The 20,436-nt window shown below is 40.7% G+C and overlaps 1 protein-coding gene across 2 annotated transcripts in view; it reads left to right on the top strand.

Annotated features, from left to right (window-relative positions):
- LOC139280846 (actin nucleation-promoting factor WASL-like) overlaps positions 1-20,436 on the top strand; it is a 91,024-nt gene that overhangs the window by 45,608 nt on the left and 24,980 nt on the right. For both annotated transcript variants that reach the window (XM_070900594.1, XM_070900593.1), the window contains exons 4-7: positions 525-621; positions 1,263-1,292; positions 18,268-18,439; positions 20,250-20,292. In XM_070900594.1, the coding sequence (XP_070756695.1) occupies positions 525-621; positions 1,263-1,292; positions 18,268-18,439; positions 20,250-20,292 (342 nt within the window). The remainder of the gene's footprint in view (positions 1-524; positions 622-1,262; positions 1,293-18,267; positions 18,440-20,249; positions 20,293-20,436) is intronic.

The raw sequence follows: 20,436 nt of genomic DNA, 5'->3' as shown, positions 1-20,436 counted from the left end.
TACATTACAACAGTGACTATAAAAGTACATCATTAGCTGTAAAGTGCTTTGGGATATCCTGAGGTCATTTAAGACACTATACAAGTGCAAGTCTTTCTTTTCAGTAACTGTCCATTGCACTACCACAGTGATTAGGATTTGTAGTCAATTCAGAAAAATACTGTGCATAGCTTTGTGGCACAATGTATGAAGTTGTTCACGGGCCCTACAACTGAATCTCATCACTTGCTGGTTTGTATATACACCACTGTTTCAAGAAGTCACTAGATCAAGGAGCATTTGCTTTAGTGAGAGTCTTGGGTGGGGGGTGGGGGTGGAAAGCCGAGCCTTGACTAGGGTGAGCGGGGGGGGGGGGGGCGCTGTGGTCACATTCATTACAACACCAATGACCACCCAGATTATGGGAATCCCATAGGTCCAAGAAACTCTACTTTTGTTTAAGATTTAATGAGATGTCTAGATAAAGACTTGAACAGCATTACTTGTTTTTTTTTAACATTGGTTTTACAATTACCTCTCCCCAGACAAATCAAATTGGGCTTAATTTTGCAAGTGAAGAAGAAGCAAGAAGATTTAGATTTGCAGTAAATGACATAATTGGAAGACGCCAAAGGAGAACGGGTGTGTGTTCTGATTGTTGTATTTTAATGTGCTTTGGCAGCTGTTCACTATTTCTTAACTAATCTTCAATGGTTCTAAATTGATTTTTTTTGGGGTGGTTGTTTTGAGGTTCATCAGGAGGTACAAAACAATGGTTTACTAATTGTCTATTAATGAATTTGAATTACCTTTGAGTAAGCTGTACAAATTTTTAAAACACACATTTGCCGTTTCAATGTTATATTTTTCATTATTTGGTGATACAAATATGATATTTCTCCCAACTAATCCAGGATAGGGCACTCTGACTTGTAACAAACAATTATAGGTCCTATTGAAGGGCATCGCTAACTTTTGAAATAGCAGTCGCAAACAAAATTTCTCCCTCTCCTTTATCTTAAAGTAGTTTTCTCCCCTTTGCGAGCTATTTACATTTTCAACTTAGGCTGGTTAAACACTTTTTGACATCGAATCTGATCTTGAATTGTATTTTCTTTTGTGCCCTGAGGGGTTAACCTGAGTGATGCACTTTTAGTATATTAGGCAATCAAATAGTGTTGCATCATTTTATAATGTGTACAGAACTATCTAATTAAAAGTAGGTGCAAATTTGCTATCTTTATATATTTCAATATATCTTTAATTTGTTTTTGTTTCAACAGAAAAAAGACGAGATCCAGCACCACTAAATGGTATGTATTTAACCCCGGGGACCAAAGCATTAACTAATCTAAGTTAAAGCAAAATACTGTGAATGCTGCAAATCTGAAATAAATACAGAAAATACTGAAAACACACAGTAGTTCAAGTGTCATTTGTGGAAAGAGAAACCAAATTAGCGTTTCGGGTTGATGACCCTTCATCAGAACTGGAAGATTTGAGAGATGCACAGCTTTTAAGCAAGTGCAGAGCCAGGAAAAGGAGGGGGAGCAGGAAAGTAACAAATCTGTGAAAGGGTGGAGGGCAGGAGTGATTAAATGACAAAACTAATGATGGTGCCAAGCAAAATTAGGCACTTTACAGCCTTCCGGACTTAACATTTTCAATAATTTTCGATCATATTCAGAAGAATGAGGTGTGATCTTATTGAAACTTATAACTTTTATAAGATAATGAGTGGGCTCGACACGGTGGATGCGAAGAGGATATTTCCACTCACGGGAAGCTAAAACTAGGAGACATAGTCTTGGAATAAGGGGCCGCCCATTTAAAACTAAGATGAGGAGAAATTTCTTCTGAGGGTTGTAAATCTGTGGAATTCTCTGTCCCAGAGAGCTGTGGAGGCTGGATCGTTGAATGTATTTAAGGTGGAGATAGACAGATTTTTGAGCGATAAGGGAGTAAAAGATTATGGGGAGCGGGCAGGGAAGTGGAGCTGAGTCCATGATCAGATCAGCCATGATCTTATTGAATGGCGGAGCAGGCTCGAGAGGCCAAATGGCCTACTCCTGTTCCTATTGTGTTCTTATAAACCACTGCTCCCATTTTTTTGCACAACAGTTGTTGATGATTCTGCAATTGCCATTTACCCCTCCTCTAGACCCATCTTTACTTGATGCATTATCATCCCCTTTTGCCTTGCACCATCAACCCTTTTGTCATTTAATCTCCTGCATTCCACCCTAACACAGACCTTCCCTTTTGTTCTTTATCCCCTCCACACTTTACCTGCTCCTGTAATTGCTTAAAACCTGTTACATCTCTAACCTTGTCCAGTTCTGATGAAAGGTCATTGACCTGAAACATTAACTCTGTTTTTCTCTCTCCACAGATGCTGCCTGACCTGCTGAGTAGTTCTTCATTTTCTGTTTTTATTTCAGATTTCCAGCATCCACAGTATTTTTCTTTTGGACATGGTAATGAGACAAGTACAGATACAAAAGATGGGTCCAGCATAGGTGTAAATAGTTACAGCAGAGGAGGAGGAAGCATGGAAAATCTGGTAAAGATAGGAAGGCTCCTGTGGCCTGGGAGTATGGCAGAAGAAAGGCAGACAAATCACCCCTTCAGGATCCCCATCCCAGTGGCTCTGCTGTAGCCAGCCTTCATTCCCAGCACCTGCTGTCTGAGAGAAAATGGAAGCTGTGGTTAAGATCTAAAGTTAAGCTCTGTTAAGACTAGAAGGTTGTGAAAAATGCCTGCTAGAAAGATGAGGTGTTGTTCATCGAGCTTGTGCTGAGCTTCATTAGAACAGTGTAGCAGGCCAAGGACAGCGATCAGATTGGGAGGCTAGAGGGATGGAAGGCGAGGACAAGAGGGACCATATCATGTTTCTGGGAGGGAGGAGAATGCGCAAGGACATATGTGTGGGAAATAGGACGGACACGTTGGAGGGCCCGGTCAGCCACAGTGGAAGTGAATCCTCGGCTAATGAAAAAGGAACACATTTCTGAGCTGTGTGATAATAAATTGTAAAGTACTCCAGGATAATTAAGACTGTTGACGTTAAATCTATTACTGTTTTCCCCCTGTGGTCAACTGGATAATGCACTTCTGGTTTTCAGAGGCTTGCTAGACATCCCATCAAGTGGAGAGTAAACTATATATTAAAACAGCTTGCATTTATATAGCTCCTTTTTAATGTAGTAAAAACATCATAAGGTGCTTTGTAAAGTTTAGAAAATGAACCCCGAATCAAAAGAGCTAATCGGAGGAGTAATCAAATGCTTGGTCAAAATGGGTGGGTTTTAAGGAGCTCTTGAGGGAGGTGGAAAGTTGGAAATTAGTGTGGGGCCTATATAGCTGAGGCACAGCTGCCCAATGATGGGGTGAGGGGAGTGACGCATGTACAAGAGGCCAGTGTCAAAGGAATGGATAGTTTGTGGGAGGTGGGGTGTCAGGGAGGGAGGGCATAGTGTACGTTAAGTGGGACTTGATGTGGAATAGGTTATGGGCACTAGAGTTTTGGTTGAGCTGGAGTTTATGGAGTGTGGAAGAAGGAGGACCAGCCAGGAGAGCATTGAGTTTTGAAGTAACAAAGGAATGGATGAAAGTGTCAGCTGCAGATGGGCTGAAGTGTTAATGTTACCGAGGCGGAAGTAGGCAGTCTTTGTGATGGAGTGAATATGTGGATGGAAATTTAGCTCCGGGTTAGAAAGAACACAAAGGTTGTAAACTATCTGGTTAGACCTGAGACAGCAGCCAAGGAGGAGATGGAGTTTGTGATGGGATTTTGGTTTTTCCAATATTTACCTGAAGGAAATTGCGACTCATCCAAACCTGTCAGACAAGCAGTCTGACAACACAAGCAATGAAGGGATCAAGAGAAGTAGTGGAGAGGTAGAGCTGAGTGTCCTTGGCATATATGTGGAAGCAGATCTAAGTCTGAAGATTATGTCGTCCAGGGATCCTGTGTAGATGAGGAAAAGGAGGGGACTAAAGATAGATCCTTGGGGAACTCCAGAGACAATAGTGTGGGGTGGGAAGAGAAGCCAATGCTGGAGATACTTTGGCTTCAATTGGATAGGCATGAGTGGAACCAAGTGAGAATAGTCCTACTGAACTGAACAATGGGGGAGAGGTTTCGGAGGAGGATGGTGTGGTTGACTTTGTCAAAGGCTGCAGAGAGGTAGAGGAGGAGTATAGTATCATGGTCACAATCACAGAGGATATCATTTGTCACTGTTAGGATTGTTGTATGTACTGTGGCAGAGACCAGATCTAGATTGGAGGGATTCAGACAGAAGGTTGCGGGAAAGATGGGCGCTGATTTTGGAGGTAACAACGTGTTTAATAACTTGGAGAGGAAGGGGAAATTGGAACAATAGATTGCAATGACAGAAAGGGTAGCTTTTTTTGGTGGGGGGGGGAGGAAATGGTGATTGTGAATTTGAAAGGGAGGGGGAAAGTACCTTTTTAAAAAAAAAATTAACCATTTACAGTGTCAGCTAGCAAGGGACATAAGAACATAAGAATTAGGAGAAGGAGTAGGCCATATGGCCCCTCGAGCCTGCCCTGCCATTCAGTAATCATGGCTGATCATTGTCCTTAACTCCACTTTCCCACCCGATCTCCATATCCCTTGATTCCTTTCGAGTTCAAAATCTATCTATCTCAGCCTTGAATATACTCACTCACAGTCCTCTGGGGCAGAAAATTCCAAAAATTCACAATTCTCAGTGAAGAAATTCCTCATCGGTCTTAAATGACCTACCCCTTATCCTGAGACTATATCCCCTGGTTCTAGACACTCCAGCCAGGGGAAACAATCTCTCAGCATCTACCCTGTCAATTCCCTTCAGAATTGTGTATGCTTCAATGAGATCACCTCTCATTCTTCTAAACTCCAGAGAGTATAGGCCCATTCTATGCCATCTTATCCCAGGAATCAATCTCGTGAACCTTTGTTGCATCGCCTCCAAGGCAAGTATACCCTTCCTTAGATAAGGAAGCCAAAACTGTGCACAGTACTCTTGGTATGGTCTCACCAAGGCCCTGTACAATTGTAGCAAGACTTCCTTGCTTTTATACTCCAACCCCCTTGTAATAAAGGCCAACATGCCATTTGCCTTCCTCATTGCTTGCTGTACCTGCATGCGAACTTTTTGTTTCTTGCACGAGCACACCCAAATCTCTCAACACCAACAATTAAAAGTTTCTCGTCATTTTAAAAAATATTCTGTTTTTCTATTCTTCCTACCAAAGTGAATAACCTCACGTTTCCTTATATTATACTCCATCTGCCATCTTACTGCCCACATACTTAGTTTATCTTGTATCCCTTTGCATTCTCCTCACAGCTTACATTTCCATCGAGCTTTGTATTGTCAGCAAACGTGGATACATTGCACTCGGTCCTTTCATCTATGTCATTAATATAGATTGTAAATAGCTGAGGCCCTAGCACTGATCCTTGCGGCACCCCACTAGTTACAGCCTGCCAACCTGCAAATGACCAATTTATCGCTACTCTCGGCTTTTTGTCCATTAACCAATTCTCTATCCATGCTAATACATTACCTCCAATCCCATGAACCGCTATTTTGTGCAGTAACCTTTTATGTGGCACCTTTATCGTGCACCTTTTGGAAATCCAATAATACTACATCCAGTGGTTCCCCTTTATCTACCCTGCTCGTTACAATCTCAAAAAAAAACTCATAACTTTGTCAAAAACGATTTCCCTTTCATAAAACCATGTTGACTCTGTCTAATCATGTTATGATTTTCTAACTGCCCTGATACCACTTCCTTAACAATGGATTCTAGCATTTTCATGACGACTGATGTCGGGCTAACTGGCCTGTAGTTCCATTTTCTCTCTCCTTCCTTTCTTGAATAGCGGTGTTACATTTGCTACCTTCCAGTCTGCTGGGACAGATCTTGAATCTAGGGAATTTTGGAAGATCAAAACCAATGCATCCACTATCTCTGCAGCCACCTCTTTTAGAACCCTAGCAAGTAGGCCATCCAGTCCAGGGGATTTGTTGGCTTTTAGTCCCAGTACTTTTTCTCTACTTATATTAATTAAGTTCCTCATCCTCATTAGACCGTTGGTTCCCCACGATTTTTGGTATGCTTTTTGTGTCTTCTACTGTGAATAGATACAAAATAATTGTTTAACGTTTCTGTCATCTCTGTATTCCCCATAATAATTTTGCCTATCTCTGCCTCCAAGGGACCAACATTTACTTTTGCCGTTTTTCCTTTTTACATACTTGTCAAAGCTCTTACAATCTGTTTTTATATTTCTTGCTAGTTTTCTCATGTTCTTTTTTTTAATCTTTTTTTGTAAATTTTTTGGAAGGTAAGTAGGTTGTCAGCAGCTTAGTCAGAATGGCATCAAGAGAACATAAGAACATAAAAAATAGGAACAGGAGTCGGCCATACAGCCCCTTGAGCCTGCTCCGCCATTCAATATTATGGCTGATCTGATCATGGACTCAGCTCCACTTCCCCGCCCGATCCCCATAACCCGTTATCCCCTTATCGTTTAAGAAACTGTCTATTTCTGTCTTAAATTTATTCAATGTCCCAGCTTCCACAGCTCTGAGGCAGCGAATTCCAGATTTACAACCCTGAGAAGAAATTTCTCCTCATCTCTGTTTTAAATGGGCGGACCCTTATTCTAAGATCATGCCCTCTAGTTCTAATCTCCCCCATCAGTGGCAATATCCTCTCTGCATCCACGTTGTCAAGCCCCTTCATAATCTTATAAGTTTTAATAAGATCACACCTCATTCTTCTGAATTCCAATGAGTAGAGGCCCAACCTACTCAACCTTTCCTCATAAGTCAACCCCTTCATCCCCGGAATCAACCTAGTGAACCTTCTCTGAATTGCCTCCAAAGCAAGTATATCCTTTCGTAAATATGGAAACCAAAACTGCACGCAGTATTCCAGGTGTGGCCTACCAATACTTTGCCTGCTTTTTTATACTCCATCCTCTTTGCAGTAAAGGCCAAGATACCATTGGCCTTCCTAATCACTTGCTGCACCTGCATTCTCCTTTTGTGTTTCATGCACAAGTACCCCCAGGTAGTACTGCAGCACTTTGCAACCTTTCTCCATTTAAATAATAACTTCATCTTTGTTTTTTTTTCTGCCAAAGTGCATGACGTCACACTTTCCAACATTATACTCCATCTGCCAAATTTTTGCCCACTCTCTTACCCTTATGAGGTGGGCTTTGTGATTAAGAGGAGCTCTGGGAGACTGGAGATAAATATAGGATCAGAGCTCGGAGATTTGATTAGAATGGGGAAAGGGGGAAGAAGCTGAACAGATGATCTCAAATCTTAGTAACAAAGAATCAATGAGCACTTTGCATTTGTTGACAGTGATGATGGAGGGGCAGTGGAGAGGGTTTTAAGCAGTAGGCTGGTAGTCAAGAAAAAAAGCTGAGCGTTATCTTTGCTCTCCAGAGTGATCCTGGAGTATTATACATAGTTTTTACTACACCAAAACAGGCCATTTGGCCCAACTGATCCAAAGGAAAGTGAGGTTTGATGTGGTCCAGCCAGATCTGATGATGGATGACTGAACCAACTGTACGCCAGATACGCTCAAGTCTGCACCTCTCCCGAGGGAGCGAAAATGCTGACCATACCAGGGGAATGATGTGAAAAATTGTATAACGTTTTCAGCATATGTTTGAGCTGCATCCAAATCTTTCTAAAATTAGCACCTGGGGAAATAATATAAGACATCCAAAAATACTACTTCATGTTTCACTATTAAAATAATCTTTTAGCAGAAAAATCACACACAAGCCTTGTAAGTTACCGTCTATTGCGTATTGGAGAATAGTTTCATTGTAATCTAATTGACGTTTCAATAACGAAAAACTGAAGTTGGCTAGAATAAGTATATAGCCATTATGTGAAATAGCTCCCCATTTTTTATATTAAATGAGGTGCAGCAAACATGAAACAGGAGCATTTTGATCTCTGCACGCGAGAGCTGACTATCAAGTAATTATAGGCAGCAATTTTTTTATGTATGACCAGCAGTTGAGGATTTCTGCTAGCAGTGCTGCAGAATTTACTGGGGGAGTATTACATCTATTAAACCCATAGTATTATTTGAGGTGCCACAGTTTGTTTAATTACAGGTTTCAAAAGTGTGCATGGTACTTGTGATTCAAGTGACATTGGAAATATAGTTGCTGATGCAGATATCAGTGTAGTGTAAAGGAGCAAATGCTGAATTGATTGGAAAGGCAAACATTATGCTGCTGGTAATTCTTGTGTCTCGGTTTCCTTGTTACAATATTCTTTTGTGCGAACATTTTCAAAACCAGAATTTAAATCTCCAGTCACCTTGGTGATCTTATACCAACACAATTTTAAGTGTAGTTACTGTTTTTATGTCGGAAAATTTGGCAGGCAATTTTCACACTGCGAGGTCCCACACAACAAAGGAATGAATGACCAATTGATCTGTTTTTGGTGGTGATTGAGGGGAAAATGTTGGCCATGGTACTGGGAAAATTCCCTGTCCTTCACATAGTGCCATGGGATCTTTGTGTAATGATCACTCGTTCAGAACTGCACTGAAGTGTCAGACTTCGCCTGTCATATAAAATGTATTGTCTGCAGTTTTCTGATGTGCACAGGTAGAGGGCGAAGCACTTCACCACAGACTTAGGAAATCTACCTGTACATGTTAAAATCTAATGTAATTTAGTGATCTTGCAACTCCTAGAGATTTCCCCAAAAAAGCAGAATAGTAGGTTAAGGAAAGATTATGTTGGGCATTAATGATTACGTAAAATGTACTGGTTTGTAATTTACTAGGATTTACTGTTTTTCTAAATGACATACCAACTACTTAGTCGAGTACTCGAATGGAATAAGTCGCTGTAATTACATTGACCAGAGAAATTCATTTTGGAGCAGAACAATAATCTGATGTATAATTATTCATAGTGAAAGGACCTTTATATAGTCATGTGAGCCTCGTAGTTCATTGGCACTCCCAAGTCTTTTGACCCAATCTACGAAGAGTGGGCATCTTGTTTAGAAATCGAGTGGCAAAATATTCTGGACATTTTCTGCTACAGAGGAATTTGTTTTTAGTACCAGTAAGTGTTTCACACCTCTCTTGTGCCAAGTTGTTACTTTGGATGAGATTTGTGCTGCTGCCCTCCTATTGATTTGCGCTTTCAGTATCTGCTGAAGAAAGTGCTTGGTTAGTGATTTGGAAAAAAAGTTGCTTGAGTAAGTGTGGCTGTGTTTGAGGATGATAGTGAATTACATTACTACTACTTGTATCCCATATGCACAGAAGAGCATCTAAACTAAAAGGTATGCTTTTTATATCTATCGCCTTCAATGCAATTTGTACAGTTGTAGCTTGTCTTTTCACCAATACTGGCGAAATGCCACGCAGTCAATCATACTGTGAAACTTCAATGTTCAAGGGAGTTTTGAGTATCTTGGAAATTCAGTCCTTCAACATTTTTCCTTTGCATTAGTTTTAACATGCACAGAAAAATTGCCATGTGCATTGGGTTGATACTTTTAATAGTTCTTGCCATATAAACATATGGCAGATTGTTCTCTGCCAAACTGATTTTGCCTCTAGAGTTAAAGTATACATACAGTACTGATGCAGATGTTTCAGAAGATTTCTTTTGAATACATTTCAAGCAGAGAACCGCCCAAATTCTAATCAGTTAGTGATTTCAATAGTATTCCCCGTGAAACAAGTGGTGACATTTCTCAGGGTTCTGTTCGAATTTCAAGTAGTCAGACATAATAGCGATGAGGTAGAGAGGTTTGTAACTTAAACTTGTACTTACAGGTCAGAAACTAACTGCTGACCATATATTGTTAAAGTTCTTTGGTTATGTAGTTGGACCTCTGGAGATCCAAATCTGCACTGCTCCAAATGCATGTTGGGAAAATAATCCATTCCATTTTATTTGATTCCTAATAGATTTTTTGAAGTGCTGTGTTTTTTTTTTATTGCAGCTAGCCATACTGTGCCTCTGCTTAATTGAAGAGGCTCAATATGAACTTCAACTTTTGAAGTTGGGGATCCTTAACTTCTAACTGCCTACGGTATCCCAGTTGGACATAGGGACATAGGAACAGGAGTAGGCCATTTAGCCCTTCGAGCCTGTTCTGCCATTCCATGAGATGTGTGACCTAACTCCAGATACCCACCTTTTCCCCATATCCCTTAAAACATTTGGTTACCAAAATTCTATCAAACATGAACTGGTCTACTATTTTAGACAGCTTTTCATCTTCACTATACTTATTCTTAACCCTCCCTCCATCTGTTTTATGGTTCGCCTCTGCCCCTGCCACTACCACTTAAAACTGCAATCGAACATAGAATTTGGAATAGTACACCCACAAAGCCAGCTTTCCACGTAACTAACCTGCATTATGACCTGTGATACAGGGTGGCCACTTGGCTGTCAATTGTTTGTTTTCTTCAAACTTGCAATCTCTATATCTCTGCACTCCTGGTTTGCATCTAACTGGATGGAGGGAGCAGACATGAGCCCCTAGAGGGTTTCCTCATTTTAGACCCTTCAGTCAATCTGAACTGGTCCTGAATATAGAGAATGGTTCATGGTGAAGCTGAAGGACTTGCATAAACATAGGGGCAGAAATCCTGGCCTCCCCGGGTCCGTACGGAGTGTGTACGGACCCGGGAAGGCATTGCGAAAGCTGTTTTTTAGCTTTTCCGATCTGACGGATCCTCCATATCTCCACAGCCCAGACATTCGCATGGGCGAGATTGCGGTATTTGCCCATCTCTTGCCCAGCGAATGTCTTGAAAACTCTTGCGCCTGGGAAAAGCATTTTATTGTTAAAAACCCTGCTTACTATGGTGAGTTTATTTTAAACCCTAATTACAAAACTTTTTTTTAAAAAATTGAATCGGAAAAATATTTTTTTTCTGTCATTTATTAACTTTAATTTCAATTTGAGTTTTTTTTTATTTTTTATTGTTTGGGTTTTTTTTCTCATTAGTAGCAATGAGAACTTGTAGATATGGAGTTTTAATTGCTATTAATAAGAATACTTTACCTGATTGGTTGTGCAGTCACACGTGACTGCACCGTCTACATTGGAACCTGGAGGACGGGGGCACACTCTGCAGTGCGGGAAGAGAAGGCTTCCCCACCGGAATCCCAGACGCCTCCGGGACCACCAGGTAAATTCATAAAAATTCTCCAGTCGGAGACGTTCGTCCGAAAGAAGCCTCTGACCGGAATTTCAGGGCCATAATTATTCTCCTGTTGTTCCTCCAGTTACACACTCGTGCATTAAAGCAAACCAACATATCCTACAATATTAGCTATGTAATCTGTGTTTCAGCCACCATTCCCACCATCCTTGAAGAATAAACTGTAATTAGTGACATCCACAAGGCCAGCATTTCTCAGAACTCTTACCACTCACTCCATCTGTCACATATGCTAAGATAGGTGCATTGAACCCAAAGGGTGTGTTAGTTCATTTGAATTTAGAAACCAGGTAAGCTACAGTGATTTGTCTGAGAAAATGGCAGGGAATCTATTCTTGTATAACTTATTTTCTACAATGAAAGTTAATTTTGTGCAGGACAAGTTATTTAAAAAAAACATTTATTCCAATAGCAATTTGCATTTTCAAACAACCCCAATGAACTTCAGAGGTGAAACTGGACAATGGGTAGTGATGGGATGAGAATTGGGTGAGATGACTGACGGTATGGGCCAAGGTAAGTTTTGAAGAAGGTGAGATGGGTAGCAAGATTGAATGGTTTATGGAGAATCTTTGAGAGCATGGGGCCAAGACTGATGAAGGCTCTGCCACCATAGATGAGGGCCAAGAACTAAAACTTTGAATTTGATGCATTGAAGGAACCAATAGAGATGGGTGAGTACAGGATGATGGTGAAAAGAACTTGTGTAGGATAAGAGAGCTTTTAAAATGTAACCTATTCAGGGTTGAACTTGGGAAGTTTGAGAGGAATATGTGAAGTATTTGAACATGGAGGTGATGAGGGATAAAGGTTTAAGCAGCAACTGGGATGAAATAAAAATAGAAATGAATGAAGCTGTAATAAATGTAAATGGGCAGTCATGGAGGCAACAAGAGTGTGGAGTTTGAAACTTGGCTTGGTGTAAAACAGGAAACATGGGTTGCATTCCTTAATTTGTGGGAGGCATTCAAGGAGGTGATCCTGAGGGTACAGAGCAAGTATGTTCCCTTTTATAAAAAAATAAAAAGGGTGGGACCAACAAATCTAGAGCCCGTGGATGTCAAGGGACATACAGGGCAAGATAAAGGGAAGCTAATGACAGATACCAAGAACTCAACACTGCAGAAACTCAAGAGGAGTACAAGAAGTACAGGGGTGCAATTAAAAAAGATATCGGGAAAGCAAAGAGAGAGCATGAAAGAATGTTGGCAACTAAAATCGGGGAAAACCCAAAGATATTTTATAATTACAATGGGGCTAAAATTCCGGCCTCACCAGGTCCCCGCAAAAGCCGGTTTTTGGCGCGCAATGAGCATGCGCCGAAAACCAGCTTTCGGATCTGTCAAGTTTTGGCAGTTCCTCCGCATCCCAGCAGCCCAATTCTTTCCCAGTGAATATCCTTAAAACTCTTGCGCCTGGTAAAAGCAGGCGTATAGCCTACTTTTACCAGCGTAAGAGTTTTAAAACATAAATAAAAATTAAACACACATTTTAATGTTTAAAAACCCTGTCCACTGAGGTGAGTTTATTTTAAACCCTATCCAAGGCCCTGTACAACTGCAGCAAGACATCCCTGCTCCTATACTCAAATCCCCTCGCTATGAAGGCCAGCATGCCATTTGCTTTCTTTACTGCCTGCTGTACCTGCGTGCCTACCTTCAATGACTGATGAGGGAAAAAAAATCCAAAGATATATATATTTTTTTCTTAAACATTTAATGAACTTTAATTTTATTTAAGTGAGGTTTTTTTTTCTCATATATAGCATAAGAACTCGTAGATACGGAGTTCTTATTGCTATTAATGCGAATACTGTACCTGATTGGTTGTGCAGTCACACGTGACTGCACCTTCTACGTCGAACCTAGAGGACGGGGGCGGGCTCTGAAGCGCAGGAAGAGAACGCCTTGCACAGGAATCGCAGGCACCTCTGGGACCACCAGGTAATTTCGTTAAAAATTCTCGGGTCGGAGGCATTCGGCTGAAGGAAGCCTCCAACCCGAATTTCAGGCCCATTTAAGAGCAAGAGGATAACTAGAGAAAGAGTGGGGCCTATTAGAGGCCATAAAGGAAATCTGTGTATGGAGGCAGAAGACGTGGGTATGATTCTTAATGAATACTTTGCATCTGTTTTCACAAACGAGAAGAACGATGCAGACTTTGCAATGAAGGGAGGAGTGTGAAACATATAAACATAGAAAATAGGTGCAGGAGCAGACCATTTGGCCTTTCGAGCCTGCACCACCATTCAGTATGATCATGGCTGATCATGAAACTTCAGTACCCCACTCCTGCCTTCTCTCCATACGCCCTGATCCCTTTAGCTGTAAGGGCCACATCTAACTCCCTTTTGAATATATCCAACAAACTGGACTCAACAACTTTCTGTGGTAGAGAATTCCATAGGTTCACAATTCTCAGTGAAAATGTTTGTCCTCATCTCGGTCCTATATGACTTACCCCTTTATCCTTAGACTGTGACCCCAGTTCTGGACTTCCCCAACATTGGGAACATTCTTCCTTCATCTAACCTGTTCAATCCCATCAGAATTTTATATGCTTCTATGACATCCCCTCTCATTCTTCTCAATTCCAGTGAATATAACCCTAGTTGATCTCGTCTTTCTTCATATGTCACTCTTGCCACCCCGGGAATCAGTCTGGTGAACCTTCGCTGCACTCCCTCAATAGCAAGAATGTCCTTCCTCAGATTAGGAGACCAAAACAGTACACAATATTCAAGATGTGGCCTCACCAAGGCCCTGTACAACTGCAGCAAGACATCCCTGCTCCTATACTCAAATCCCCGCGCTATGAAGGCTAGCATGCCATTTGCTTTCTTTACTGCCTGCTGTACCTGCGTGCCTACCTTCAATGACCGATGTACCATGACACCCAGGTCTCGTTGCACCTCCCCTTGTACTAATCTGTCACCATTCAGATAATCTGCCTTCCTGTTTCTCCACCAAAGTGGATAACCTCACATTATCCACATTATACTGCATCTGCCATGCATTTGCCCACTCACCTAACCTGTCCAAGTCACCCTGCAGCCTCTTGGAATCCTCCTCACAGCTCACACTGCCACCCAGCTTAGTGTCATCTGCAAACTTGGAGATATTACATTCAATTCCTTCGTCTAAATCATAAATATATATTGTAAATAGCTGGGATCCCAGCATTGAACCTTGCGGTACCCCACTAGTCACTGCCTGCCATTCTGAAAAGGACCCGTTTATTCCTATTCTTTGCTTCCTGTCTGCCAACCAGTTCTCTCTCCACGTCAGTACATTACCCCCAATCCCATGTGCCTTAATTTTGCACACTAATCTCTTGTGTGGGACCTTGTCAAAAGCTTTTTGAAAGTCCAAATACACCACATCCACTGGTTCTCCATTATCCACTCTACTAGTTACATCCTCAAAAAATTCTAGAAGATTTGTCAAGCATGATTTCCCTTTCATAAATCCATGCTGACTTGGACCGATCCTGTCACTGCTTTCCAAATGCGCTGCTATTACATCTTTAGAATTGATTCCAGCATTTTCCCCACTACCAATGGCAGGCTAACCGGTCTATAATTCCCTGGTTTCTCTCTCCCTTTTTTAAAAAGTGGGGTTACATTAGCTACCCTCCAATCCATAGGAACTGATCCAGAGTCCATGGAATGTTGGAAAATTACCACCAATGCATCTACTATTTCTAGGGCCACTTCCTTAAGTACTCTGGGATGCAGACTATCAGGCCCTGGGGATTTATTGGCCTTCAATTTCCATAACACCATTTGCTGACTAATAAGGATTTCCCTCCGTTGCCGGTGAAATATTAGATGAGATAAACATAGTGAGAGGGGAAGTGTTAAGGGGCTTCTCAGCTTTGAAAGTGTATAAATTCTCAGGCATGGATGAAATGTATCCCAGGCTGTTGAGAGGAAATAGCAGAGGTTCTGACCATTTTCCAGTCCTCTCTGGCTACAGCTGTGGTGCCAGGGGACTGCTAATGTTGTATCTTTGTTCAAAAAGGGAGAAAGGGTTAGACCGAGTAATTACAGGCCTGTCAGCCTAACCTCAGTCGTGGGAAAATTATTGTAAAAAATCCTGAGGGACAGGATAAATCCTTATTTTGGAAAGACCTGGATTAATCAAGGACAGTCAGCAAGGATTTGTTACGGGAAGGTCATGTCTGACTAACTTAATTGAATTTTTCGAGGCGTTAACCAGGAGGGTCGATGACGGCGGTGTGCATGATGTCGTGTATATGGATTTTAACACAGCTTTTGATAAGGTCCCACATGGCAGACTGGTCACAAAAGTAAAAGTTACCATGGGATCCAGAATCAAGTGGCAAGTTGGATCCAAAATTGGCTGAGGCAGGAAGCAAAAGGGTGATGGTTGATGGGTGCTTTTGTGACTGGAAGGCTGTATCCAGTGGGGTTCCACAGGACTCAGTGCTAGGTCCCTTGCTTTTTGTGGTATATATCAATGACTTGGACTTGAATGTATGGAATATGATTAAGAAGTTTGCAGATGACACTAACATTGGCTGTCTGGTTGATAATGAAGAAGAAAGCTGCGGACTGCAGGAAGATAGCAATCAACTGGTCAGGTGGGTAGAACAGTGGCAAATGGAATTCAATTCGGATAAGTGTGAGGTAATTCATTTGGGGAGGGCTAACAAGGCAAGGGAATACACATTAAATAGTGCAACACTGAAAAGTGTAGAGGAACAAAGGGACCTTGAAGTGCATGTCCACAGATCCCTGAAGGTAGCAGGCCAGGTAAATAAGGTAGTTAACAAGGCAAATGGAATACTTGCCTTTTAGACGGAGGCATGGAATAAAAGAGCAAGGAGGTTATGGTTGAACTGTATAAAACACTGGTTAGGCCGCAGCTGGAGTACTATTCTGGTCACCACATTACAGGAAAGATGTGATTGCACTGGAAAGAGTGCAGAGGAGATTTAGAAGAGTGTTTCCTGGACTGGAAAATTTTGGCTATGAGGAAAGATTGGAGATGCTGGGTCTGTTTCCTTTGGAACAGTGAAAGCTGGAGGGAGACTTAATTGAGGTGTATAAAACTGAGGGGCCTGGATAGGGTGGATAGGAAGGACCTGTTTACCTTGGCAGAGAGGTCAACAACCAGGGGACATAGATTTAATGTAATTGGGGGGGTGATATGAGGGGAAATGTCTTCACTCAGAGGGTGTTGGGGGTGTGTAACTCACTGCCTGAAAGGATGGCAGAGGCAGAAACCCTCACCACATTAAGTGCTCATCCAAGTATTTTTTTTATAAAGTGCTGTAATCTACAAGGCTACTGACCAAGAGATGGAAAGTGGCATTAGGCTGGCATGAACAAGATGGGCCAAAATGGCCTCCTTCCGTGCTGTAAATTTCTATGTTTCTAATCCCTTGCTGAACGGGATTTCCCCCTCAGCGGAGCATACATCAGAAAAAGAAGCCAGTATGTGTGTTGACTAATGATATAATTGCCTACAACTTCAACAAATTGGAGTGGGGAGGGAATTTATTCTCTCCCATTGCAATGCTGATATTTGGCTTGTCAGATTATACTCCCGGCTCAACATTTAGGTGGGATAGATATCCTTGTGGTCTGTTTGGCTCTCCAGAAACTCACTGATAATAAGCAAAGATTGTATCCCACTACCTTGCAGGAGCAATCTGCAAAGACAGTTGAGTTAATTATTGCATCAATACTTGGTCATTCTGGTTGTCGGCCTAGTCATTGAAATGTCATAACTGTTATATCAGGGTAAATAACTTCATTTAGCTTCTACAAGACATCCACTAATAAAGCTTTTGCACAAAATGTTTGTGGTGCTCTAAGTCTGCAGGTCCCTTTTCATGTGACCATTCATTGTTCAATGCTGCCTTAAGACTTAATTCTAGGAGGTTATCTTGTGCAGAGGTTTGCTTTTTGCTTTTCCATTTTGAATTATTTGGTCACCTGTGTATTTTCTGAATGTATTAAATTGTAATTGAAATACAATTTTTTTTTTCTTGTCCAATTCATTATTGACTTTTTATGAACTAGAGCTCCAGACCATCCTTTTTTCTTTTCTACACTCCCAAAATGTACTGATTGTTCCAAAACTTAAGAGCAAGTTGTAGTTTTTTTGTTGTATGATCTCTTGTGCAGTGAGTTTAATAGTTATACAAAATGAAAAAAAAATTATTCTTAGACTTTAGATGTAATTTCAGTATTCAACTAAGTTGTTCTGGAGGAGCTGAAAGGTTGGAGCTTTTTTTAAAATCTTAAAGCTGTTCTCTGTAGTAACTTCAATAACTAGAAATCATAAGATTATTCTTTAATCTTTGGTAGACCCAAATATAAACTACCTTGTTATTGAAGCTGTCTTATCTTGGAGGATGCAAGTGCAATACTTAAATGTTCTGAGTTTCTTGACTCTCCGCCAAGCTGCTAAATGTCATTGTGGCTGTGTGGAGGGGGAGGAGAAATTGCAAGACCGTCATCGGCAGGCTTACATACACTGCAGCAAAGTTACTGTGCATGGAAGATAGGGAAAAGTTTGTCCTTACTCCCTTTTTCTCCCATCCAACTATTCCAACATACTCCTGGCTGGCCTCCCACATTCTACCCTACGTAAACTAGAAGTGATCCAAAGCTCGGCTGCCTGTGTCCGAAACTCGAGCCAAGTCCCTGATTATAATCGCTCAACCATTGGTGGCCATACCTTCTGTTGTCTAGGCCCTAAGCTCTCTGATTCCCTGCCTAAACCTCTCCGCTTCTCTACTTCTCTTTCCTCCCTCGACGCTCCTTAAAACCTACCTCTTTGACTCTGTCCTAATCTCTCCTTGTACGATTCGGTGTCAATTTTTTTGTCTCGATACTGCTGTGATGCGCCTTGGGACGTTTCATTTCATTAAAGGTGCTGTACAAATACAAGTTGTTATCCACTGTTGGCTGAAGAAGGAAGTATGAAGGTGGGAACCAGTAAGCTGCAAAGCCGATGATTAATTTTATGTTTTTCTTCTTAGGACCATCTCTTCCTATGGCTACAGTTGACATAAAGAATCCAGAAATTACCAATGTTCGATATAATGCACAAGTTCAAGTTAACAACTTTGTATATGCCAAAGATAAGAAGAAAGTAAAAGGTAAAAAGAAGAAATTGACTAAGGCGGACATTGGCACACCAAGTAACTTCCAGTAAGCGTTCTTGATCGTTCAGTACTTAAATGACTTTCTTAAAAATTCTTTCTGCATGTAGGTCTCAATTTTTTTTTAATGATTCTATGTAGAATGATGCCTAATCAGGATAAACTATAGTTGTTTTGCTGGCTTAGGATTTCAGACGCGTGAAACGGCAAAACAGCAAAGAACTCTGCTTGGCTTATTCATGCTCTTAGCTGTTTGAATTGTAAGCTTCTCCATTCTTACCTCAGATTTTTGATTTGCAAAATGTTTTCAGCACCACTTTTGTAAATTAAATATATGTAAATATCTCATTGGTAATAAAGAACAATGGGTGAAGGTGCAGTTCTAACATTTAAAATCCTATGGTCAGCATGCAAGTTGTAACTGCATTCTTGTGGATGGCTTTCCTTTTTCAAAGCTCCAGTGAATACCATGTCTAAATTTTTGCTCCAATTGTCAACAGCAAATGTAAGTAAGTGCATGTGCAAAACAATTACAATATAAATTGTTTCCAATAAAAATTGATGATCTCTGTGCTCTGCAAATGCAACATTCTCTATCTGTGTCAGCATACAAAATATGGTGCATACACAATGAGCTTGAGTTCTTGCCATTTAGTACCATTTTTGTGTATACCTCCACATGCTTCACTGGTGGTATTTTCCCATCATTACGAGTCATCTGTAACCTAAACTTATTCATGTGTCATTTTATATTTTTTTTAAAAAGGAGGGATGTTGAAATGAATTGTATGATAAAGTAGTAAATGGTGTACAGAAAACACTTTATTCCATATGTGGTTTATGATTGTCAGGTTGTATGTGCAATTCTGACTGCTGTTTACCCGCATAATGGCTGAGACCACCAAAATTGTGTCATCTGCAATATATATTTAGTACATGTTTTGAAAGCATATGTGGTAGCTGATGGAAACTTATTTCATGAACTAAAGTTACTTAATTGCTTTTGATGGAACTCGCACTAAAAATTAACTCTTTGTGTAACCCATTTAATTCATTCGCAAAATAATAATTGCATGGCTTTACTTCCGTAATTAAAGGCTGAGAAATGTATTAATGACAAGTTTGTTACTATTTTCATCAGCCATTTGACCAAGGTAAAAGTAACATTCTTGATATTTGCAAGTTATTTGATTTTTTTTCACAAACACGAGCATTGGTACCACCAGTCAAAATTGAAACTTCAATGTGTTAAACTTAGGAAAAAAATATTTAGTTGGTCATGAATTTATACTAATGAAGTCTGACTGCTGTGATTGATAGCAACATGAAAGAATATTCTTACAATTGAAAAAAATTCATATACAGGTTGAACCTCCCTTATCCAGAACCCTCGGGGCCTGACCTGTTCTGGATAAGTGATTTTCCGGACTAGGGGTGGTCACGTTAAATGCGGCATAGAGATTATGGGGGCGGGGGGAAGGACTTCAATTTGCTAATTTTGGAGTTCTGCACATGTGCCACCCGGTAGTCGGGAATGGTTCTGGACGTGGGGTGGTTCTGGATAAACGAGTTCTGGATAAGGGTGGTTCAAACTATTTATTACTGATTTTTACCGAATCAGCACTAACCAAATTGCCTATCTCATAAAGTCTTCTACAATTGACTTTAATCCTTGAGCTAAGGAATGGGGGGCAAATTAGAGAGAAGAAATTATCCTTAAAAAGTTCCTTTTGAATTCAGATTATTGGTTATCTCCCAACCTGTATTTATTTCCCTGGTGTCAACATTGCTTTAAAAACGCCTCTTTTTAAAAGACTTCTTGCATTCTTATTGTAAATTTATATCTGTTCTAATTGCAGGCATATAGGGCATGTTGGCTGGGACCCAAATACGGGTTTTGATGTAAGTAAAATGGTCCATTTTGAGATCGTCAGTGGATTTTTTTTTTTTAAACATTCACAAGCCTTCACATATCTAGATAATGGAGACTTATTTTCATAACCTTGGATACAAACTGTTTCGCTTTTAAATAGGCATATTTGCTTT

This window comes from Pristiophorus japonicus, chromosome 15, assembly GCF_044704955.1.
Source record: "Pristiophorus japonicus isolate sPriJap1 chromosome 15, sPriJap1.hap1, whole genome shotgun sequence".
Classification (NCBI taxonomy): Eukaryota; Metazoa; Chordata; class Chondrichthyes; family Pristiophoridae; genus Pristiophorus; species Pristiophorus japonicus.
The sequence above is the reverse complement of the archived record's forward strand: the minus strand, read 5'-3'. Positions and strand labels throughout refer to the sequence as shown.